At 38.6% G+C, this 21,690-nt stretch overlaps 3 protein-coding genes and 2 long non-coding RNA genes across 7 annotated transcripts; 3 read left to right on the forward strand and 2 right to left on the reverse strand.

Annotated features, from left to right (window-relative positions):
* Positions 1-107: 107 nt before the first annotated feature.
* On the forward strand, positions 108-2,676 carry LOC147484416 (uncharacterized). Of its 2 annotated transcripts, none has more exons than XR_015204861.1 (4): positions 108-714; positions 842-1,000; positions 1,644-1,733; positions 2,197-2,676. It is a non-coding gene; the product is annotated as an uncharacterized LOC147484416 (long non-coding RNA). The 2 variants fall into 2 exon arrangements; XR_015204860.1 differs by having other exon boundaries at positions 110-714; positions 1,641-1,733.
* Positions 2,677-4,085: 1,409 nt separating this feature from the next.
* Positions 4,086-6,617, reverse strand: LOC147484417 (strychnine-10-hydroxylase-like). 2 transcript variants are annotated; one of them, XM_086577827.1, is made up of 2 exons: positions 5,181-6,617; positions 4,086-4,841 (listed from the first exon to the last, which is right to left on the reverse strand). In XM_086577827.1, the coding sequence occupies exons 1-2, from the start codon at positions 5,976-5,978 to the stop codon at positions 4,221-4,223; spliced, it is 1,419 nt and encodes a 472-aa protein (XP_086433953.1). In that variant the 5' UTR covers positions 5,979-6,617; the 3' UTR covers positions 4,086-4,220. The 2 variants fall into 2 exon arrangements, with proteins under 2 accessions (XP_086433953.1, XP_086433952.1); XM_086577826.1 differs by having other exon boundaries at positions 4,086-4,877.
* A 149-nt stretch (positions 6,618-6,766) lies between these two features.
* Positions 6,767-8,063, forward strand: LOC147484418 (uncharacterized). Its single transcript, XR_015204862.1, has 2 exons — positions 6,767-7,506; positions 7,586-8,063. It is a non-coding gene; the product is annotated as an uncharacterized LOC147484418 (long non-coding RNA).
* A 2,480-nt stretch (positions 8,064-10,543) lies between these two features.
* Positions 10,544-12,943, forward strand: LOC147484419 (uncharacterized). Its single transcript, XM_086579746.1, has 5 exons — positions 10,544-10,625; positions 11,074-11,639; positions 11,681-11,710; positions 11,821-11,975; positions 12,784-12,943. The coding sequence occupies exons 1-5, from the start codon at positions 10,544-10,546 to the stop codon at positions 12,941-12,943; spliced, it is 993 nt and encodes a 330-aa protein (XP_086435872.1).
* LOC147484420 (cytochrome P450 CYP82D47-like) lies at positions 12,907-15,229 on the reverse strand. The gene is made up of 2 exons (XM_086577825.1): positions 14,032-15,229; positions 12,907-13,721 (listed from the first exon to the last, which is right to left on the reverse strand). The coding sequence occupies exons 1-2, from the start codon at positions 14,983-14,985 to the stop codon at positions 13,101-13,103; spliced, it is 1,575 nt and encodes a 524-aa protein (XP_086433951.1). The 5' UTR covers positions 14,986-15,229; the 3' UTR covers positions 12,907-13,100.
* Between the last annotated feature and the right edge of the window lie 6,461 nt (positions 15,230-21,690).

Below are 21,690 nucleotides of genomic sequence, written 5' to 3' on the forward strand. Positions count from 1 at the left end.
TGTTCACCAACAACTTGCTTTGATCAAGACGGAACCTTATATTATAATATTGCTTGAGAAACCGCTCTCAACTGAGATTGTCTCTTAACTAAGAAGAAAACAAAATTATAGCACTTGGTTGATATTCAATCCAATATTATCTTCTGACTCACAGACGAGCATATTGCAGGTCTTCAAGGGAACGTATCTGTGTTTTGCTGCACATACTACATTACTACGTACATACCCTCCACGTAACATGCCACTGACGAGCGAGCGTATCATCCCTCTGATCATGATACTTTTAAAAATTTATGCGGAAGAAGCAACCGTGCACATTTAGTGATTTCAAAAGCCTTCGATCTAAGTGACGTTGGGAATTATTCCACTAAAATAAATAGATCAAATTTAAATATACATAAGTATAAGTAAATAGAATTGGAACAACTTACATTTTTTTTCGTTTTTTTTTCTCTCTCATCTCAACAAGACAAGTAAAGCATAAAAAACACCGATTTTTCTTTTTAGGGGTTTATTTGAAAAAATTGGGAGAACTAATTTTTGAATTTTAAATTTTATAGGATTTACTGAATTGGAAATGAATTAAAAGCTTGAGATTTTGCTATTGAAGCAAAAAATCCATTCCAATATGTTTCTCTTTCCCGAATTGAGATTCTTCTAGGTAAAAGTGTACTAGCTAGTTGGGGATATCTTGCATTCATTTCCAATTTGAAGGTAAGAACTTTTGGTTGCTTTGTTCCTTTTTGATTTTTTGTATTTGTTCATTCTTGCTTATTTACATCTTTGTTGCATTTTACATTTCGTTGATGTTGTGATTTCTAATGGTGAATTGGGTAATCAGGTTGTTGCAGCAAGTAGTAACATGGAAGGTGGCAGTTCTGATTTGGTTCTGAGGAGTTCATAACCGAAATTGAATGTTTTTAGGATTGCTAGTAGTACTGGAACAGTTCAAGTGACTGGTGTTGTTAGCTCTCCAAAGAAGTGGTAATTTAGAATGCAGGTGATTTTGCTTGGACTCTGGTTTTTTAAATTTGTAGTTTACTGATTATCATATGCTCTTTCAGCTTTATATAAATATAAAATATCTTATAATGTGCCGTTTTATAAACAATGACCACTTGCTAGTTGCTTAACATAGACTGTAGAGAGTATGAAAATGCATTTGTTGAAGTTATTAAAGTTAAATGCATTTAGAATGAGAATTGCTAATTACTATCTAGTTCACTCATTCAAGCGTAAAGTATATTGTAAGATGTGTATTGAAGTTGTCCAATTTATAACTTGGTTACTTGTCAAAATGTATTCATGGCTGATTAATTCTTCTTTTATTCACGAATAATGCTCAAAGTGTATGAATAGCTACTGTACCTTATAATATGAACGAATGCCTGAATCATGTGTGTTAACCATATGTGGTAATCCTGATAACAGAGCAACCGTAGAAGTGAAAAAAAAATAATAATGAAGAAGAAATATGAGTATCATATAAGCATGCACAATTATGTTGAGGTGCCCATTTCTACAAGCTTGTTGTAGTATTGGTTCTTTGAATTGTATTGTTTCTCTTTTAGCTACTCCATATATCCTATATAAGATTTTTGCACCTGAAACTGAAGAAACTCTAAATGCCCCTGTTGTAGCAGCTTTGAAACTAGAGCAGATGGGTCCTGTGACAAAGAATGAATGGGTGATGGTGGGTACAATGCTTCTTGCAGTTTCATTGTGGATCTCTGGTGAGTTTTCAGCTCCCTCCTTTATGATTATGTTCCTCGTCGTGACAAAATCTTTATAAACATGCATGGTTGACAATCGGATTAGTGAAGTATTTGACTTTTTAAGCAATGCAAGCGAGAAGCAAAAATAAGAAATGAAGTGTCAGGCTGTTGACATGTATATTTGGACCCTGTTATGTGCATGAACTTAGTGTAGACTCCCCCTAGAATTGAGTGTCCTTGTTATTTAGATTTTGTGCTCTTGAAACTTAATGGTTATTTAGTTTTGGCTTGAAAGTAGCCTGAGGGAATATACACAACCATGATTTTAATGAAAAACCGATATAATATTCTCTACCCGTGATTGCAGAAAACTCAACTAAACTAATACAATTTATCACATGACATCGGTCAATTTCATCTCACTTTTTTTCCCGTAAGAGTTTCCTCGCATCCAGTTCAAAAAGTTCTTCTACATGGACAGAATTCATGATCAAGAATGATCTGTTTGCCGATTATGGAGGAAGGGATTTAGGAAGCCATTCTCTGACTCTTGGAAGATTATATGCTTGGGAAAAGAAGCTTTGCGAGGAGGTTAAGGTATGCAATTTCAAAGCAACAGAGCATTATTATCTTGAAACTCTTATGGTGTATCTAGTGGTCTTTGTCGCATGGGATACACATTGCCTTTGCAATCTATATTGGTATGAAACTGATGATGGGAAGCATGAAGTGTGTGAAGGGTTAGACTTGTATCGTGAAGGCCGGATGATGAAGATGGGCGTGTTCAAGTCTATATTCTTATTTTAGAGTCCAACGCAATTTATATTTTTATTGTTTCAATTGAATGACTTATCTTTTCCTTTTATAAGTTGTGTTTTTTTTTTCTTATGTTATGTTTATTTTGTATGTGCACTTGGAATTCTATCTTTCAGGATGAATAAAAATTAGAAATTGGGCTCCAGATACTTTCTTTAGCTTGCTTTTTGTCTAGAGAAAGACAAATATTATCTTTTGATTCTACTCTAATTTTAACAACACGTCATTTTTTTGGTTTATTAACTGTTTTTAAAACTTTTTATTTCTCTTTTTTACCCTTTCATTTGTAACTGCCAATTTCTTCCACAAATAAATAATACGAAAATCATCATGCTTGGTTTTGTAGGGATCTTGGCGTCAATCGAGGCCACTCATTAGGCAAGGGTGCGTGTGTATTGCTCTAAGATGTACTGCAATCAAATAATACAATTGTCTTATAAAAAAAAAATCATTTGTCCCTTTACAATTTCACAATTTGAATTACATCAAACAAAGCTTAAACATGTTATTCAAAATTATCATAGATGTATTTTAAATTGCTAAAGATGTATTGAAATTAGTTGTAATCAACATAATTTTTTTTCCGTTTTTTAAGTTGATGTTTTCCACATTGTTTTGGTCTCTCCAGAAATTCATCTAAATTTTAATTAGAATTTTGTAAATTTCGGATGAATTTTAGTTATTTTGATTAATCCACTACTCTTTTGGTAACTGATTTAGTTCGTAGTTTTTTTTTTGTTTGTAGTTGCTTCTTTAGTTTGGACTAATAAAAGAGGTTAAAATTATAAAATTCAGTCTGAAATTTGAGACAGATGTCAAATTTCAGTTTTTATGGAGGAAAAACGATTTTTTTTTTTGTTATTTCTTCTTAACTTAAGAAATTTGCGACTGTGTATCTATACCCAATTTTTTGGAATGAAAATAGTGATTTTGAGGTGTAGGATGGTTATGGGATTTTTGCTAGGTGATTGGTAGGTCTGTTGATTGCAGGTAAACTGACCCAAGAATGAAAATATAAATATTTAAAAAAAAAATAAACTAATCACTCTGTCGCGGTTTAGAACTGTAGCAAAAATATTATTTTCCACGGACCAAAACCGTAGGAAAGATGACCTTTTGCCTAATAGGTTTTACCAATATCCCACTGCGACGGTCTAAATCCGTGGGAAAAACCTGCTTTCTTGTACGGGCCGGATAAGATGTTCTGATACGTTTTGTGTTCGACGCCTCATCGAATGACATATCATCGTCAATCTCCACAGCCCTTTTTCCGAAGAAGACGCGCGCACTAGTAGTACTAGGGTTATCATTTTTTGCGCCCGTCATTCCTTTCAATCCTACATAGAGCGCACTTTTCTTGACCCCTCATCGTATAGTCGTATGCTGTCCAACTAGTACTGTTATCCGTCCCGTTGTTCTTTTGGCTTTATGGAGGGAGAAAAAAATCTTCTTGCAAGTTGTATCCGATTATTCTGTTATTTTGATCAGAGTAAGCACTTGTAAGTGCTAAATAAACAAACTGGCTATAAGCTCGAACTTATTCCTAGATAATCATTTTTAAATCCTATTTATATATATCACCAAGGCTGCATAATATAGTCGTAGATGTTCATCAACAATATGAAGTACGAATTTCTTTTTGTCATATCGGAAATTCGAACATGATTTGCATGTTCATTTAAAGAAAAATTAATACAAATGTGAAGGGAGTCTTGGGGTTATCAGAACTTGTAATGGAGTGGCTTTCATATTAGTTATCCCAACACCCTCAGTCATGTCTACAGGCGCACCAGATGGAGTTTTAAATATGAACCCTTGCAACAAAGATGCAAGGGTCAAGTGCATCAGTTGAAGAGCAAATGAGATCCCTGGGCATGATCTTCGACCGGACCCAAATGGAATGAGTTCGAAATGGTGACCCCTAACGTCCATATTTGCTTGGCTTGTCAGAAACCTTTCTGGCCGAAACTCAGAGGGGTTGGGCCATATAAGTGGATCTCGTTGGATCTTGGAAAGATTTGTAACTACCTGCGTGCCAGCCGGAACATGGTAACCGGCTATAGTGCAATCCTCAATGGCCTCATGTTGTATGGACAATGGCGCCGGTGGGTATAAGCGCAATGTCTCCTTAACAATGGCTTGCAGGTACAGAAGTTTTTCTATGTTCGATTCTTCAACACGTTTATCTCTTCCAACTTGGATATCAATCTCATCTTGGGCCTTCTTCAAAACGTGCCTATTGTTAAGCAATAAAGAGAGTGCCCATGTTAGAGTGCCCATAGTGGTATCCGTTGCAGCTAAGATCATAGCCTGCATCACAAGGGAGACTCCGGTGAGTAGTCTTATCTAAAAAAAACAAAAAGACTGGTGAGTAGAAAAACAAGACAGCCTGAGTCTAGTTTCCTCGTTGAAGTTCATTTATAACGACCTCAAAAGTGGAACTGCAATATCAGAATTGACGTACTTAAATTATTTGTCATACTATCAAATTAAATGGGATTAAATTTAAATATATATCTATGATTTATTATACCAAGAGACGAAATATCTGTCATCGATCTATTACGACAATTCAGAATTTCACTCACAGAATATAAAACAATATTCAAAAAGGTCAGATTACCGATATATCAATATCGATTAGCTTACCAGACAAGTAGCCTTGTTAACAACATCAGCCTCGTGACCAAATAGCTTTTGATCCTCAAGCATTGCCAACATAACATCCATGAAATCTCCCTCCACCTTTGTCTCACGATTCAACTTATCTTGTTTATGTTCCTTCAACCAACTCGTCATTATACTGTCAAATACTTCAAAAACTCTCTTCATAGCTTTTTCATGTCCTTGAAAGTCCAACCATCTGAGGAATGGAAGTGCATCAGCCACGACAAACACCCCTAATAATCTGACCATTTCTCTATTCGCCCACTGAAATTGTTTTGCCTCATCACCATCATCCAACTCAGCCCTTGTGCCGAAGTATCGCTTTCCAGCAACCATCCTCACAGTCACATTCAGTGTCAAGTCACTGAACCATCCTTGCATATCCGTCAAAAGTGGTGATTTGCCGTTGTTACTATTCGTCGTCGATGCTTGGTTCAATTCTTTAATACAAGTGTTAATCTCTGAGATTCTAACATGTTTTAACAACTGAAGCCGATGGGCTGAAAGTAGCTCAACTATTGCTATTTTGCGTACTTCGCGCCAATATGATCCGTAAGGACCCAGACCAAACATCGCATAGTTATAGCCCATGATCTCCACAGCAATGGAGGTTGGGCGAGTGGCAAGGACTCTGTCATGTGTAGTAAAGCACTCCCTGGCTACCTCCCAGTTACTCACCACAAGGGCTTTTCTAAAACCAAGTCGAATACCGAAAATTGGTCCATACTTGTCAGCCAAGGAACCCAAAGTTATATGAAGTAGTTGAGGTCCACTTAACATATGCAAGTGACCGAGGAGCGGCCATGCACCAACTGGTTCAGGAGCGAACCTTGGGTTGGCACCTTTTCTTCTCTTCCATGACAGAAGAAAATAAAGGAAGAGTATGGGCAATACGCAAGATTAAGATAGTTGATAGATTTTCGTTGAAGGAATACATGGATTAGTTGTTTAATTTCAAGTGATGAATATTTTTCATTTCATTACTTTGCCTAATTTATATAAAAGAATGGAAGTAGAAATAGTCAAGCAAGCGTGTGGACAGACCTTGAACCTGTTAGTGTCTTTTGTCGTACTACGAACTGAAAAATTATCTTTTAATTTGTAACTCGTTGAAGAGGAATATATGTGATAAGGTTCACTCTTGTAGTTGTGGCAAGATTGGTGAGTTTTTGACTTTTGGTGGCATGGTCGTTGTTGTTGTGACTTTTGGTGGCATGGTCAATCCGCTGTATGATTGATATACGCCCGTCTTTCTCTTGGACTTTCAACCAAAAAACAAATCAGAGGATGTCACACCCAGAAGAATTGTAAGTAATGTAAGGCAAGGCCGATGCGATGATGTTGACATTAGATTTTTTTTTTATTATTACTTGGTTGATATTCAATCCTCTTATCTTCTGATCCACAGATGAGTAGTTCGTGTTGGAATTTCTTGTTTTATATTTTAAAATGCTTGTGTGTGTGCAAAGTGGAGAAGAAAATCATTGAGTGTTTCTCTTGATTTTGTGTTTTTGTGATAGTCACACGGTATCACTATCTTTGTAAGTATATCTACACTATTCTTAGTAATGTTTTTGTATTAAGAGTAGCCGGACCGCACACAAAGTCACATGTGTACCCACCCAAATCGCGTCGTGATGGGATTGGTCGGGCTCAGGCTTCAATTCTTGTGTGTGATATGTTAGTGGGTTTGGCCAACTCCCTAAACTGTTTTTTGCTTCTCAACCACGTTTTAGTCTTCCTATACTGTTTTGGAAACTAAACCGACTTGTTCCCTATACTATATAAATAGGACTTATGTCCATATCTAAACACAGTCTTAACAAACCCTAAACCGAGTTTTTTCTTTTCTCTGTTATAGCCGCTAGAGAGAGTTGTGTTGCCGGTCTAGAAGAGTAGTCTGTTTGAGTGCATATCAATCTGCTATTACTATTGAATCCTGTGAGGGGAGTCGTCTGCTAAAGCTTTTTTGCACAATCTAAAAGGGGAAAAATCTTTCATTAAGGACAGTATTTAACATACCTTGGTAGTTTCTGTTCGTTCTGTCCTTATCACTTTTCTGATTCCTAACCCCAGGTACAACAAGTCGCCCGGGAGAAAAAAAATATGTTTAGTTGCACATACTACTCTCAATGTAATAAACCTCTGACGAGCGAATCATCTCTCTCATGAGACTAAAAATTGAAGTTGAAGATGCAGCATGCACATTTAGTTATTTCAAAAACCTTCGATCCAAGTGCTACATGGAAAATCCTGACATGCTTGAGCAACTCAAGATGGAAAACAAAGGAGCTCAAGCAAAGTTTTTGTAAGCAAAGTTTTAGTGCAACTGTGCGCCTGCACAACCTATAAGTACTTAACACACTGACACATTTTTCTCCTCTCAGCTGGGAAGCTCAAAGGGCCACAAAGAACTCGTCCATGGTGGGGAAGCACATACAGGCCACCTATGTTATCCCAATTACTATTATGAAATGTCATCACAAGTTCATCAACTTTTAGACACTGCTTAGTAAAAGCGCAATTTCAAACAATGAACCAAACATAATCAGCAAGAAACAAACGTACTCAGCAACAAATAACAGAGTCTTCACTTGATCCAATTGACTAAACTCTAAACTGTAGACAGCCTTTGTAGTTCTACACTTAACGAAGAAAAACCTTCACTACAGTGAAACTTTTGTAGATGTTTCTCCAATGTAAGAAAACACGATTATAAAGAAGAGAAATTGATCCATAATACTTCCCATAGCCTCGGAAGGACACATATATTTGGCCAGAAATCAAAAATCAAAAATCAAATAAAAAACACATCTATCTATTCTACCCTATAATGCGGCGTAGGGATTTGAGCCATTTGGGCGTGGCAAATCCGTTTGCACCACTTTGCCTTAAATTACAAAAGAGTCTCCTAAATACAATTATAATAGTTTTTTATATTTTAGGAGCTAAAGTGTAATTTACTATAAAAATGAAACTTATTTTATTAATGATGACGTGGGCCAATTTCTTGATTGAGTTGTCTCCATCAATACAAGATATTTGGACGATTTCTTATTTTGCATCTTAAATTACATAATAGTGGGCATTTATATCATTCTAATAATTAGTATATTTTAGGGGCAAAAAAGTATCAAACATTTTTTTATAACAAACGAAAGAACTTATCAACCAACCAATAATCAAGAATTCTACAAAATCATATTAGTTGAGACGAGAAGAAACTGCTGTGAATAGTGCGATGAACAGAGGAAGATAAAAAGAATAATTCTACGCGAGATAGAAGACGTGTGCCCCTATAATACTTCAAACAAACAACTTGGAATATATAACAAATACTTTGAACTAAAGAAAACTCAAACTTAGGTTATTAGAGGTCAGGGAGCGGGGGCGCTCTGAGATAGCGTAAAGTGGGCGCGGGTGCGCCTATAGAGAATAATGTTATCAATTGTAAGATATAGAGATGAGGGCATGCACGCCTAGCAGAAGGCTTAGACTGAGTGCGTGCGTGCCTTCCACTAGAAACGAACTTTGAATATTGAAGAGGGCGCCTATACGAAGATAATCTTGAGCGCGTGCGCGCCTTGATCAATAAAGAGACAGAGAGATTACCTCGATTGATTGAGAGAGAGAGAGAGAGATTGATTAGGGTTAGAGTAATTGAGAGTTATTGTTCTCTACCCAGAGTTACATATTTATACTAACTTAAAACATGAGAATAGAAACTATTAGAAATGGGCGTCCACACTTATAGAAACGTGGGACTTTACATATATGACATATTCTAATATAAGATTTAGAGAATAAAAAGAAATTAAGAATCTTGTTTTAAGAAGAAAATTGATAATTTGAGTGAATGGTAATCGAATACCTCAACATATATACTACAATTACCTCATATAGATAAGCCAATGAACAATCATAGTACGTCGTCAACCCCCATTGTTTACAATTAATTATGAAATTGAAACTGATTGGATTCAGGCATGGAAGGAGTACCCTTCAGTTGGAACCCCCAAAGCCCATGGCGGTACTAGTTCAATATGAGATACATCCATTCGCTTTCCCGGCCTGTCCATGTGAAGTTGATTAGCTTCTGTAATGTCAATCCTGTTTTGCATTATACTTCTGGACAATTGTCTAATAGAAGCTTGCGCTGTACTGTTGAGGTCAATGGGATAAGATGTTCTGATACGTTTTGTGTTGGACACCTCATCGTATGACATATCATCGTCAATCCCCACTGCCCTTTTCGAAGAAGATGCGCGCACTAGTAGTACTAAGGTTATCATTTTTTGCGCCCGTCATTCCTTTCAATCCTACATAGAGCGCACTTTTCTTGACCCCTCATCAGTGGCGGAGCCAGGGGCCCTGGGTACACCCCTAGCATACCTTCAACTTGACCAAACAAAAAAAAAGTAGCTATCAAAAGTATCAAGCCTATCAGCTACGGCGCAAGTGGTAAAGGCAAAAAAAAAAAAAAAAAAAAAAGTGGCATGTGCTAGAAACGAAACAAAAGGGATGCATGTGCTGATGTCATGTGATGTGTGATGTACTTGATATACAAATTTAAATTTAACTCGTTTATTTCGTATACCAAAAAAGCAAATAGAAAATCCAATAGTACTTGTACTCCTGTTTATCTCGTATTTATCCACCTATATATAAAGAAACCATCTTGTATCTATTAAACCCCCTCAATTCTCTATTACTCTATATTAAAATTTAAGTCTTCTACTCTTCTACCCAAACAAACAACTTTAAACCACCGGTTTTGTTGAGATAACTAAGTAATCCTTATTTAATTTTTTGTCGTCTTTTTATACTGATTTCTAAACCATATTATTTAGATTTTTATATGTTTGTGATTATTATTTTATTTTGTGAACATCATTAGTGGTTTATTTTAATTCGTGCAATTTCAATTAAATTGATTGGTGGTTTATTTTAATTGTTTAAATAGCTCTGTTAAAGTATTTGATCAAAGAAAAGTCGTTGCCCGTTTAACACATATCATGTTGTTAGTGTTGAAATAGGATCTTCTTCAAAGCGAAATCACTAAGAAATTGAGGATAGTGATGTTGAACAACCTACGTCAAAGCGGATTCAACATGGAAATCGTGAAGAACTTGACTTGTCTAGTCTTCCCAGAGACCCTGGATTGAGGAACAAGATTTCAGATTATCATCCTAATGATCATGACTTAGTGAGAAGAACATATTTGCTTAGGGGTCCTTGCCAGCCTAATCATACTTTTCCTCGAAGAACAATAGGCAAAAAGAACCGTCGCTTTCAAAAAGAGTGGTATGGAGAGTTTATTTGGTTGGAATATAGTATTCACAAAGATGTCGCGTTTTGTCACTACTGTTATCTCTTTAAACCTGATCAGGGGGCACAAGGAGGCGGAGATGTTTTTCCTCACAAGGGGTTTACTAATTGGGAAAGGAAACCAAATTAAAATAGCATGTTGGAGGACCAAATAGTGCTCATAATATTGCTTACAGGGCAGCACGGGCATTGCTAAATCAAGAGCAGCATATCGAAACATTTCTTGAAAGACAATCTGACCAAGTTCGAAGGGATTATCGAATACATCTAACTATAATAACATATTGTATTAGGTTTCTTTTGAAACAAGGTTTAACTTTCCGTGGCCATGATGTATCAGAGGAGTCGATCAATAAAGGCAATTTTCTTGAACTTATACGATTTTTGAAAGATCATAACGAAGTCATTAAGAATGTTCTTGATAATGCTTCTAAAAATCGAAAATTGACCTCGCCTGATATACAAAAAGAGATTGTGAATGCAACTGTTGTGGAAACAACAAATGCTATTTTAAAGGATTATGGAAATTCATTGTTTGTTATTTTAGTCGATGAAGCACGTGATATATCAATTAAAAAGCAAACGACAATTGTTTTGCGTTATGTCGACAAGAAAGGTTACGTGATTGAGAGATTTTTTGGAGTTGTGCATGTTAAGGAAACTAGTGCAATAACACTTAAAAAGACAATTGATGAGTTGTTCTCTAAGCATTGGTTAAGCATATTTAGATTGCGTGGACAAGGGTATGATGGGGCCAGCAATATGCATGGTAATTTGAATGGCCTAAAAACACTTATAATGAAAGAGAATGAGTCTGCACTTTATATTCATTGTTCATTGTTTCATCAGCTTCAGTTAGCCCTTGTATCAGTTGCAAAGAACCATGAGTCAATTACTAATTTTTTTAGTGTTCTCTCTAATATGGTAAATACTATTGGAGCATCATGTAAGCGACGGGATATGTTACACGAAGCAATGAAGGCTAGAGTTGTTGCAGCCTTACAAAGCAGAGAAATTTCAAGTGGCAAAGGGTTAAATCAAGAGACTGGTCTTAAACGATTTGATAGCACTCGATGGGGCTCACACTATTATACACTTCTTGGCATGATAAACGTATATTTATGGTTCAGTACTTTATGTGCTTGATAATATAGCGGAAGATGGTTCAAGCTCGGAATAAAGAGGTGAGGCTTACGGATTATTGAGTTCAGTGCAGTCTTTTGAATTTATCTTAAATTTGCATTTGATAAAAGCAATATTAGGAATTAGCAATGATTTGTCAATGGCTTTGCAGCGTGAAGACCAAGACATTGTCAATGCTATGACTCTTATTAAAATAACAAAGGTACACTTACAGACGATGAGAGATGATGGGTGGGATAGTCTCCTGATTGAAGTTTCTTCACTATGTGCCAAACATGATGTGGTTGTTCCAAATATGGAAGAGAGGTATGTGGCTCGAGGGAGGTCTCAACGAAGAGCGGAAGGAAGCACTAATTTACATTACTATCGTGTTGGATTATTCTATCATCGTATTGATTTGCAACTTCAAGAGTTAAATGACAGGTCTAATGAAGCAAACACATAATTACTTTTTGCATAGCATGTCTTGATCCTTGTAAGTCGTTTGCTGCTTTCGATAAGCAAAAGTTGATCCATTTTGCTCGACTTTATCTCGATGATTTTTTAGAGATAGATCAGATGGAATTAGCATATCAGCTTGAGAATTATATTACTGATGTGCGTTCCGATACTAAGTTTGGTAAAATAAATAGAATTAGCAGCCTAGCTAAAAAAAGGTTGAGACGAAGAAAGACATTGTGTATCCACTTGTGTATTTGTTTATTAAGTTGACGTTGATTTTACCTGTTGTTACTGCTACTGTGGAGAGGGCATTTTCTGCTATGAATATTATAAAGAATCGTCTGCACAATCGGATGGCGGATGAATGGTTGAATGATTGTTTAATAACATATATTAAAAAAGAAGTTTTTGATAACATTGATACTGAGTTGATCTCGCAACGCTTCCAAAAGATGAAGAAGGATGACAAAAAAGAAGGCCACCGATGACAACTATGAATAAGTACTTGTTTAGATTGAATTATTTTTTATTTTCTTATTTTTTTTTATATTGCATTTATTGCAATTATTTTATATGATTTTTTATGTTCGAAATATACTTGTTTTGTGACCGGGTTTGAATTTTAAGTTAAAAAAAAAATTAGTGTATTTTTTTTTTCATGCTTGGTTTCTAGGTGGCTCACCCTCACTTACATTCCTGGCTCTGCCACTGCCCCTGATCGTATACTCGTACACTGTCCAACTAGTAGTGTTATCCGTCCCGTTGTTCTTTTGGCTTTCTGGAGGGAGAAAAAATCTTCTTGTAAGTTGTATCCAATTATTCTGTTATTTTGATCAGAGTAAGCACTTACAAGTGCTAAATAAACAAACTGGCCATAAGCTCGAACTTATTCCTAGATAATGTACATGTTCATCAACAATATGAAGTACGAATTTCTTTTTGTCATATCGGAAATCCGGAACATGATATGCAAGTTCATTTAAAGAAAAATTAATACAAATGTGAAGGGAGTCTTGGGGTTATCAGAACTTGTAATGGAGTGGCTTTCATATTAGTTATCCCAACACCCTCAGTCATGTCTACAGGCGCACCAGATGGAGTTTCAAATATGAACCCTTGCAACAAAGATGCAAGGGTCAAGTGCATCAGTTGAAGAGCAAATGAGATCCCTGGGCATGATCTTCGACCGGACCCAAATGGAATGAGTTCGAAATGGTGACCCCTAACGTCCATATTTGCTTGGCTTGTCAGAAACCTTTCTGGCCGAAACTCAGAGGGTTTGGCCCATTTAAGTGGATCACGTTGTATCTTGGAAAGATTTGTAATTACTTGTGTGCCAGCCGGAGCATGGTAACCGGCTATAGTGCAATCCTCAATGGCCTCATGTTGTATAGACAATGGCGCCGGTGGGTATAAGCGCAATGTCTCCTTAACAATGGCTTGCAGGTACAGAAGTTTTTCTATGTTCGATTCTTCAACACGTTTATCTCTTCCCACTTGGATATCAATCTCATCTTGGGCTTTCTTCAAAACGTGCCTATTGTTAAGCAATAAAGAGAGTGCCCATGTTAGAGTGCCCATAGTGGTATCTGCTGCAGCTAAGATCATAGTCTGCATCACAAGGGAGACTCCGGGTGAGTAGTCTTATCGAAAAAAAAACAAAAAGACTGGTGAGTAGAAAAACAATACATTTACAACGACCTCAAAAGTGGACTGCAATATCAGAATTGACGAACTTAAATTATTTGTCATATTATCAAATTAAATGGGATTAAATTTAAATATATATCTATGATTTATTATACCAAGAAACGAAATATCTGTGATGGATCTATTACGACAATTCAGAATTTCACTCACAGAATATAAAACAATATTCAAAAAGGTCAGATTACCGATATATCAATATCGATTAGCTTACCAGACAAGTAGCCTTGTTAACAACATCAGCCTCGTGACCAAATAACTTTTGATCCTCAAGCATTGCCAACATAACATCCATGAAATCTCCCTCCACCTTTGTCTTACGATTCAACTTATCTTGTTTATGTTCCTTCAACCAACTCATCATTATACTGTCAAATACTTCAAAAACTCTCTTCATAGCTTTTTCATGTCCTTGAAAGTCCAACCATCTGAGGAATGGAAGTGCATCAGCCACGACAAACACCCCTAATAATCTGATCATTTCTTTATTCGCCCACTGAAATTGTTTTGCCTCATCACCATCATCCAACTCAGCCCTTGTGCCGAAATATCGCTTTCCAGCAACCATCCTCACAGTCACATTCAATGTCAAGTCACTGAACCATCCTTGCATATCCGTCAAAAGTGGTGTTTTGCCGTTGTTACTATTCTTGGTCGATGCTTGGTTCAATTCTTTAATACAAGTGTTAATCTCTGAGATTCTAACATGTTTTAACAACTCAAGCCGATGGGCTGAAAGAAGCTCAACTATTGCTATTTTGCGTACTTCGCGCCAATATGATCCGTAAGGACCCAGACCAAACATCGCATAGTTATAGCCCATGATCTCCACAGCAATGGAGCTTGGGCGAGTGGCAAGGACTCTGTCATGTGTAGTAAAACACTCCATGGCTACCTCCCAGTTACTCACCACAAGAGCTTTTCTAAAACCAAGTCGAATACCGAAAATTGGTCCATACTTGTCAGCCAAGGAACCCAAAGTTATATGAAGTAGTTGAGGTCCACTTAACATATGCAAGTGACCGAGGAGCGGCCATGCACCAACTGGTTCAGGAGCGAACCTGAGCTTAGCACCTTTTCTTCTCTTCCATGACAGAAGAAAATAAAGGAAGAGTATGGGCAATACGCAACTTAAGATAGTTGATAGATTTTCGTGAAAGGAATACATGGATTAGTTAGGGTTGTTTAATTTCAAGTGATGAATATTTTTCATTTCATTACTTTGCCTAATCTCTACACTATATAAATAGCCAGGTTTTAAGGAACCCTCCCCACTATCGAGTAGGCTAATTTAGATCTCTTTATTTATATAAAAGAATGGAAGTAGAAATAATCAAGCAAGCGTGTGGACAGAATTGTAAGTAATGTAAGGCAAGGCCGACGCGATGATGTTGACAATAGATTTTTTTTATTACTATTACTTGGTTGATATTCAATCCCTCTTATTTTCTGATCCACAGATGAGTAGTTCGTGTTGAAATTTCTTGTTTTATATTTCAAAAGACTTGAGTAGCTCAAAAGTCTTTGTCTGATCACTTAATGTAAAGTATAAATATGTTTGTCAAAAATACAATTTCTAAACCCCATAATTTAATTGAACTGAAATCTAGTCTACTGAGTGAGACGTGTTGGGGATTACACCAATATCAATCGGTTCCCCCACTACACAGATAACTTGTATGAACACACTTCAACTCTAGATAAATCTCAAATATCACAAACTACCTATACTAACATTTAAACTCGCTAAACAACTATTAACAATGGATAATAATGTAAAGCAGTAAAAGCAAAACCACAACACAAAGATTTAAGTGGTTCGCCAATGATGCCTACTCCACAAACAAGAGTTCTTAATAAAGTAGGAAGGAAGATTACAATCTCCTTACGCCTCTCACCTTACTAGATCACTCTTTATCTCTTTACAAGGGTTGTATTACATAAAGGTTCTCTCTCTTTGTTTTAGTCACGGATTCCAATCCTTCGACTTGTGCGGTTAGGTTTTCCAAAACCTTGATTTTTTGGTTTTATCTCCAAAACCAAATTTGTGAATCTTGTAGCAAGGCCCACAAAATTATATTCACTCTGGCGATGATGTCGAAGACTGGAAAGGCGGTCGCCGCCTATATTCTTGGAACTTCGGCGGCCATATCCTCATCTGGCGGCTCGACTTCGCGATGCGCCGATTGGCTTGTTTCTCTCGGCTCGGTTTCTCTCCTCATGTGAGGGATAACTCAACAATCTCCCCTCGAGCGGTGAGGGGATACCTCCATCAATTGCCAAATCAGCGGGGGAGGAGTGTCTTTGCCATTCCCGAATAAGACAACAAACATCAAACTTACCTTCGGTAAGACTTTGGTCATCATATCCGGCCCCGTTCTTGTCGGTATGGATCTTCTCGATACACAAATGCTTGTCCTCAAGTACTTCTCTAATCCAATGATACGCATGCGTGTATGTGCTTGGATCTAGAATGAAAACTTCGGATTCTTGCTCAGTGGATGGCGCTCGACGGTCACATAGAACTACAAACTGTTTCGCTTTAGCCCTAGTTCGTCGAAGAACCTCTTCATCCATAGCAACTCTTTGCAACACTTTCGGTGGTTTTGGGGTGGAGGGCAACACACTTTTGCAACTTAGATTGCCAAGAAACCGCTCCCCGCAAAAAGTAACCCGGATAACCGGGAGGTGGACTTCATCGAAGTCAACATCACGCCGCCATGTGCATCGATGTAGCGCCTTCAAGTAAGGGCTTACTTCCACCAAAGCACAAACATGATTTGGAAGTGCCTTTGAGATATCTCAATATCCACTTAACACCTTCCCAATGTTCTTTACCGGATTTGTGAAATCGCTACCACCCCAACGGCGAAAGCAATATCCGGGTCTAGTACACACCATGGCATACATCAAGCGCCCGCCTGCGGATGCATAAGGAATCTTTTCCATCGACTCGCTCATGCTCACCCTTAGGACACATCTCTTTGGTCATGCGGGCGGCCACCAAGCGGATAACCGACTAGGCGGCGATCCATGTTGAATCTCTTCAACACTTACCAATGTAGCTTTCTTGAAAGCCACAACTTCCCACTCTTTTACGTCGCGAGTGATCCGTGATCCCAAGTATCTGCTTTGCTTGACCCAAATCCTTCATCTCAAAGGACTTACTCAAGTCTTTCTTCACTTGGATATCTTGTTGATGTTTGGGCCAACTATCAACATATCATCCACATACGAATAAAGACAATGAAATCTCCATCGGAAATCTCTCGAACAAGCGCGACAATGATCGAGCCGGACTTCTTGTATCCTTGCTTCACCATAAAGGAGTCAAACTTTATGTACCAATTTCAACCCATACAAGCTCTTTATCACTTGCATACTAGGTGCTCCTTGCCTTTGACCTTAAACCCCGGGTCGGGTGGTCCATAGACATCTTCTTCAAGGTCTCCATGAAGAAAAGCTCGTCTTGACATCTACAGCTTTCAACCTCTAGGTTCATACTTGCGGCCATACCCAATACCACGCGGATAGAAGTCATCTTCACTACAGAGAGAAAATCTCATCAAAGTCAATTCCTTTCCTTTGACCAATCCCTTCACAACAAGGCGAAGCTTTGTGCCTTGGGTGAGGATTGTTCTCCCTCATGCTTGACTTTGTATATCCACTTATTCTTGAGAACTTTTCTCCCCGTGGGTTTCTCAACTAACTTCATAAGTGTGATTCTTATGCAAAGAATCCATCTCGTCATCATGGCCTTCAACCATTTTTCTTTATGCGTACCTTCAAGTGCCTCTTGATAGTACATAGGTTCTCCACCATCCGATAGTAGCGTGCATTATGTGGTGGATACTGGTTGAAGCTAGTCTCTCTCTGTCGGACCTCCTTGCCCCATCTGGCGGTGCCTCGGGAGGATGCACTTCGCTTGCTCGGTGGTGGTTCATGCATCTCATCTGCATCTTCTATACCAATAGGTTCTATCCCATCATGAAAGCAATAGGATTCTCATCATGAGCTTCAAACTCATGATTTCGCGCCATTCTCAATGCCTTAAAGACGTTCCACGAGGAACTTACGGTTCGAATCAACAAGATCATTGGTGAAAGCCCAGAGCTTCTCCCCCTTCTCAAAGTCTGCTATGGTTTGGTCTTCTAAGAACACAACATCTCGACTTCGGATTACCTTCTTGTTAATCGGATCATAGAGTTTGTAACCAAACTTTTCATCTCCATAACCGGAAAAATGCAACCGCTTGGCTTTGTCATCAAGCTTGGATCTCATCCCCGGAATATGCACAAATGCCCCCGCACCCAAATACCCTCAAGTATCCATAATCAACATCTCTGCTCGACCATACTCTCTGCGGATAATCACTATTCGGAGGCTTTTTTGGTGATCGGGTTGATCACATGCATGCTGCAGACGATTCTTCTACCCCAAGTAGTTTCTAGGTAGCTTAGAGTGAGATAGCATGCATCTCATCCTCTCTACAATGGTGCGGTTCATTCTCTCGCTATTCCATTCGATTTGCGGTGTCTTGGGAACGGTTACGCTCATGACGAATCCCATGACTCGGCAATACTCTTCAAATGGCCCAATGTATTTCACCCCCCATTATCCGGCGAATACACTTCAACAACTTCCGGTCTCTCTTTCCACCATCTTTGTGGAATTTCTCAAACACGCCAAGTACTTCATCCTTGGTCTTCGGACTATAGGCCCATATCTTTCTTGACGATCATCAATGAATGTCAATAAGTCTGAAGGCTCCTGGTGGGACTTCACTCTCATAGGACCACATAAGTCAAAATGTGGTGCACTAGCTCAGGACGTTGTCCTTTACGTGAGACGGAATCTTTGGAAAGACACCCGTGTTGCTTTCCTACCAAACAAATGAGTACATGTATTTAAATGTGTACCTCTAATGTCCGGCATGGCCTTTTGCTTAGCAAGAACTTCCATCCCTTTTATGCCCATTGATACGTCTCTTGTGCCACAGTTCGGATGAAGCTTCTTCTTACGCAAGTTTCGCTTACGCTTTACACAAACTAGCACGTGGTTTTGTAAAGAGAGCAAGTTTTCTTTCCTCTGGCTACTACAATGGAACCTCGCTTTCGTTTCCATACCCCGTTACCAAACGAAGTTTACAAAGCCATCATCATCTAATTTCCCGGCCCGAAATTAGGCTTAACCGATGTCGGGGGACATGTCTTACATCCTTGAGTGTCAAGGTGTAGCCGACATTGGTTTCTACATGAACATCTCCAATGCCTATAATCTTCGAGACTCCACTGTTACCCATCCTCACTTCACCATATTCACCACAACTGTAGGTAGTGAAGAATCCCCAGGCGGTGTGGCGGATAGGATGCTCCTCAGATCTATCACCCACTCAGATATCGACGCGAGGTACTAAGACAAAGACACACCACATCGACACAATTCCCACTAGGTCATTGACTAGTGCGGTAGTATCTCTGTGTTTCCGTTCCCTCGCACCATGTCTTCATGTAACACGGTTATTATTCTTCTCATCCCTCTTGGTGTTCGCGACTCATATCCGAAGTGGCCTTTGGTGGCACAATAGTAACATTGCCTCTGCCTTAGGAGTTCTAGCTTCACCCCTAGATTTACTTCGCCATCACCTCTAGAGCGAGATGGTTTTTCTGTTTTGACCTCTCCCCGTTTTCTCGTGAAAAGGATCTCGGTGAGAAGAGCTTCTTGCACTCCTTCTAGTCTCCTCATTCAACAAAGGCGTGGTAGCCATCTCCATGGTAACAATTCCATCCTTGGCTGCTCCATGTAGAGAAGCGCTAATGTCTCCCAACTTTCGGGAAGAGAGCCTAATAGAAACAAAGCCTCAATTTCGTCTCCCAAATTGATCTTCATCAAATGCATCGATTTATGATATTCTCAGACTTCATTAAGATGCTTTCGGACATTGAAGAACCTTCTTGGTTGGTGCCGTGGTGCGCAAACTTCTTAACGACTAGCACTTTGTTTCCACCGACTTCCTCTCATACGTGTCTTCGAAGTTTCTTCCACTGAGGTGAAAGTCGTAGTCTCTTGGGCCACATGGTGAAAGACACAATCGTCAATCCATTTGTCTAATGTATCCAATCGCTTTTACGTCAAGCTTTTTCCACTTCGGCCTCATCGGTCTTTTTTCGGTTTTACTCCCTCATTCTCAATGGGAAGTGCCAAGTCCTTGCGATTATAGCAAGTCTTCCATCTTGGCCTTCCGGATGGTGTAGTTCTTCCTATTCGGACTCATCATACAGTGTTCGGAATGGTCCATCTCTACAAGTTATTTAACCTCAAATCTTCTCTCGGGGAATTTCTTCAAACACCTTCCGACCAAGATTGGGATAACACCCTAGGCTATTCTAACCAAAGGCTCGATACCACTTGTTGGGGATTACACCAATATCAATCGGTTCCCCACTACCACGAGATAACTTGTATGAACACACTTCAACTCCGGATAAATCTCAAATATCACAAACTACCTATACTAACATGCCCAACTCGCTAAACAACTATTAACAGCCGGATAATAATGTAAAGCGGTAAAAGCAAAACCACAACACAAAGATTTACCGTGGTTCGCCAATGATGCCTACTTCCACAAGAGCAGGTTCTTAATAAAGTAGGAAGGAAGATTACAATCTCTCCTTACAGTCTCTCACCTTACTAGATCACTCTTTATCTCTTTTGAGGGGTTGTATCTCGTAAAGGTTCTCTTTTTTTTTAGTCCGGATTCCAATCCTTCGACTTGTCCGGTTAGGTTTTCCAAAACCTTGATTTTTGGTTTTATCTCCAAAACCAAATTTCGCGAATCTTGTAGCAAGGCCCACAAAAATTATGCGGCGCTGGCCTCTGGAGAGCGGTGAGCTGGAAGACTGGAAGCTGGAAGGCTGGCGCCGCACTGGCTGGTCGCCTACTATGTTCTTGGAACTCTGAAGCGCTGGCGCTCATCAGCGCTGGCGCTCGACTAATCGCGATGCGAATTCGCTTGTTTCTCTCCAGCTCCAATTTCTCTCCTCATGTGAGGGATAACTCCAACAAGACGACCCAAGAGTAATAACTTGATTGATTTGAAATCAACAATCACATTAATTTTGTTATTCAATTGAGATTGAGAAAGGGTCAATCTCTTTCACTTTTACTTTGTTCTTCAATTTTGGATTTGAGATTTTCTATAGATAGAGTGAGATTTATCGAAGGGTTTTTGTAAAAGAGTTGAGATTTTAGGGTTTTTGCGACGATATTTTGGAGAGAAAGTGTGAAACCACGGGAAGACAAAAGGAGAAAGCTTAAAAAACAGACTTCCCGAAAACGAGGTTTTAGACTTACCATAAATACAGTTTTTTTGCTTTCCCAATTCTTATATTTTTAGCTTTCTAAGATTGACAAATGTGCGCTTTTCACTTCTGTCCTTCTAGAAAATCCAGGAAGTGACTTATTGAGGTCTTGCCAAACGCTCTCTGAGTGTTTCTCTTGACTTTGTGTTTTTGTGATAGTCACACGATAAGCTACCACTAATTTTGTAAGTATATTGTTTAGACCCCCACCTATGTGGCAAACGTTTATTAGTAGGGGTCTCTACACTACTAAAAAAAGACTTTTTGCCGCGGCCCCCGACCGTGGCCAAAACTACTAAAAAACCGCCACAAAAGGTTTTTTGCCGCGACAAAACATCTTGCCACGCCTGTGGCAATATTTGGTGTGGCCAGAACGATTTTGCCACGGGAAAAGTGTAGCCGCCAAAAGTATACATATTGCCACAACCCTTTCCGCGGCCAAATGTTTGAATAATGACAAGAAAAAACAAATCAAAATCTATTTTTGCCGCGACAAGATGTTTCAAAAT

This window comes from Coptis chinensis, chromosome 8 (assembly GCF_015680905.1).
Source record: "Coptis chinensis isolate HL-2020 chromosome 8, ASM1568090v1, whole genome shotgun sequence".
NCBI classification, from domain to species: Eukaryota; Viridiplantae; Streptophyta; class Magnoliopsida; order Ranunculales; family Ranunculaceae; genus Coptis; species Coptis chinensis.

Bases quoted from the DNA above. Each gene is read 5' to 3' on its own strand.
- LOC147484420 (XM_086577825.1), bottom strand. From the start codon at position 14,985: ATGTATTCCTTTCACGAAAATCTATCAACTATCTTAAGTTGCGTATTG. The intron at 13,722-14,031 runs GTAAGCTAATCG...CTTGTGATGCAG, and splicing joins TTAACAAGGCTACTTGTCTG to ACTATGATCTTAGCTGCAGC.
- LOC147484419 (XM_086579746.1), top strand. From the start codon at position 10,544: ATGTCGCGTTTTGTCACTACTGTTATCTCTTTAAACCTGATCAGGGGG. The intron at 11,711-11,820 runs GTGAGGCTTACG...ATGGCTTTGCAG, and splicing joins TTCAAGCTCGGAATAAAGAG to CGTGAAGACCAAGACATTGT. The intron at 11,976-12,783 runs GTATGTGGCTCG...CTTGGTTTCTAG, and splicing joins GTTCCAAATATGGAAGAGAG to GTGGCTCACCCTCACTTACA.
- LOC147484417 (XM_086577826.1), bottom strand. From the start codon at position 5,978: ATGTTAAGTGGACCTCAACTACTTCATATAACTTTGGGTTCCTTGGCT. The intron at 4,878-5,180 runs GTAAGCTAATCG...TGTTTTTTTTAG, and splicing joins TTAACAAGGCTACTTGTCTG to ATAAGACTACTCACCGGAGT.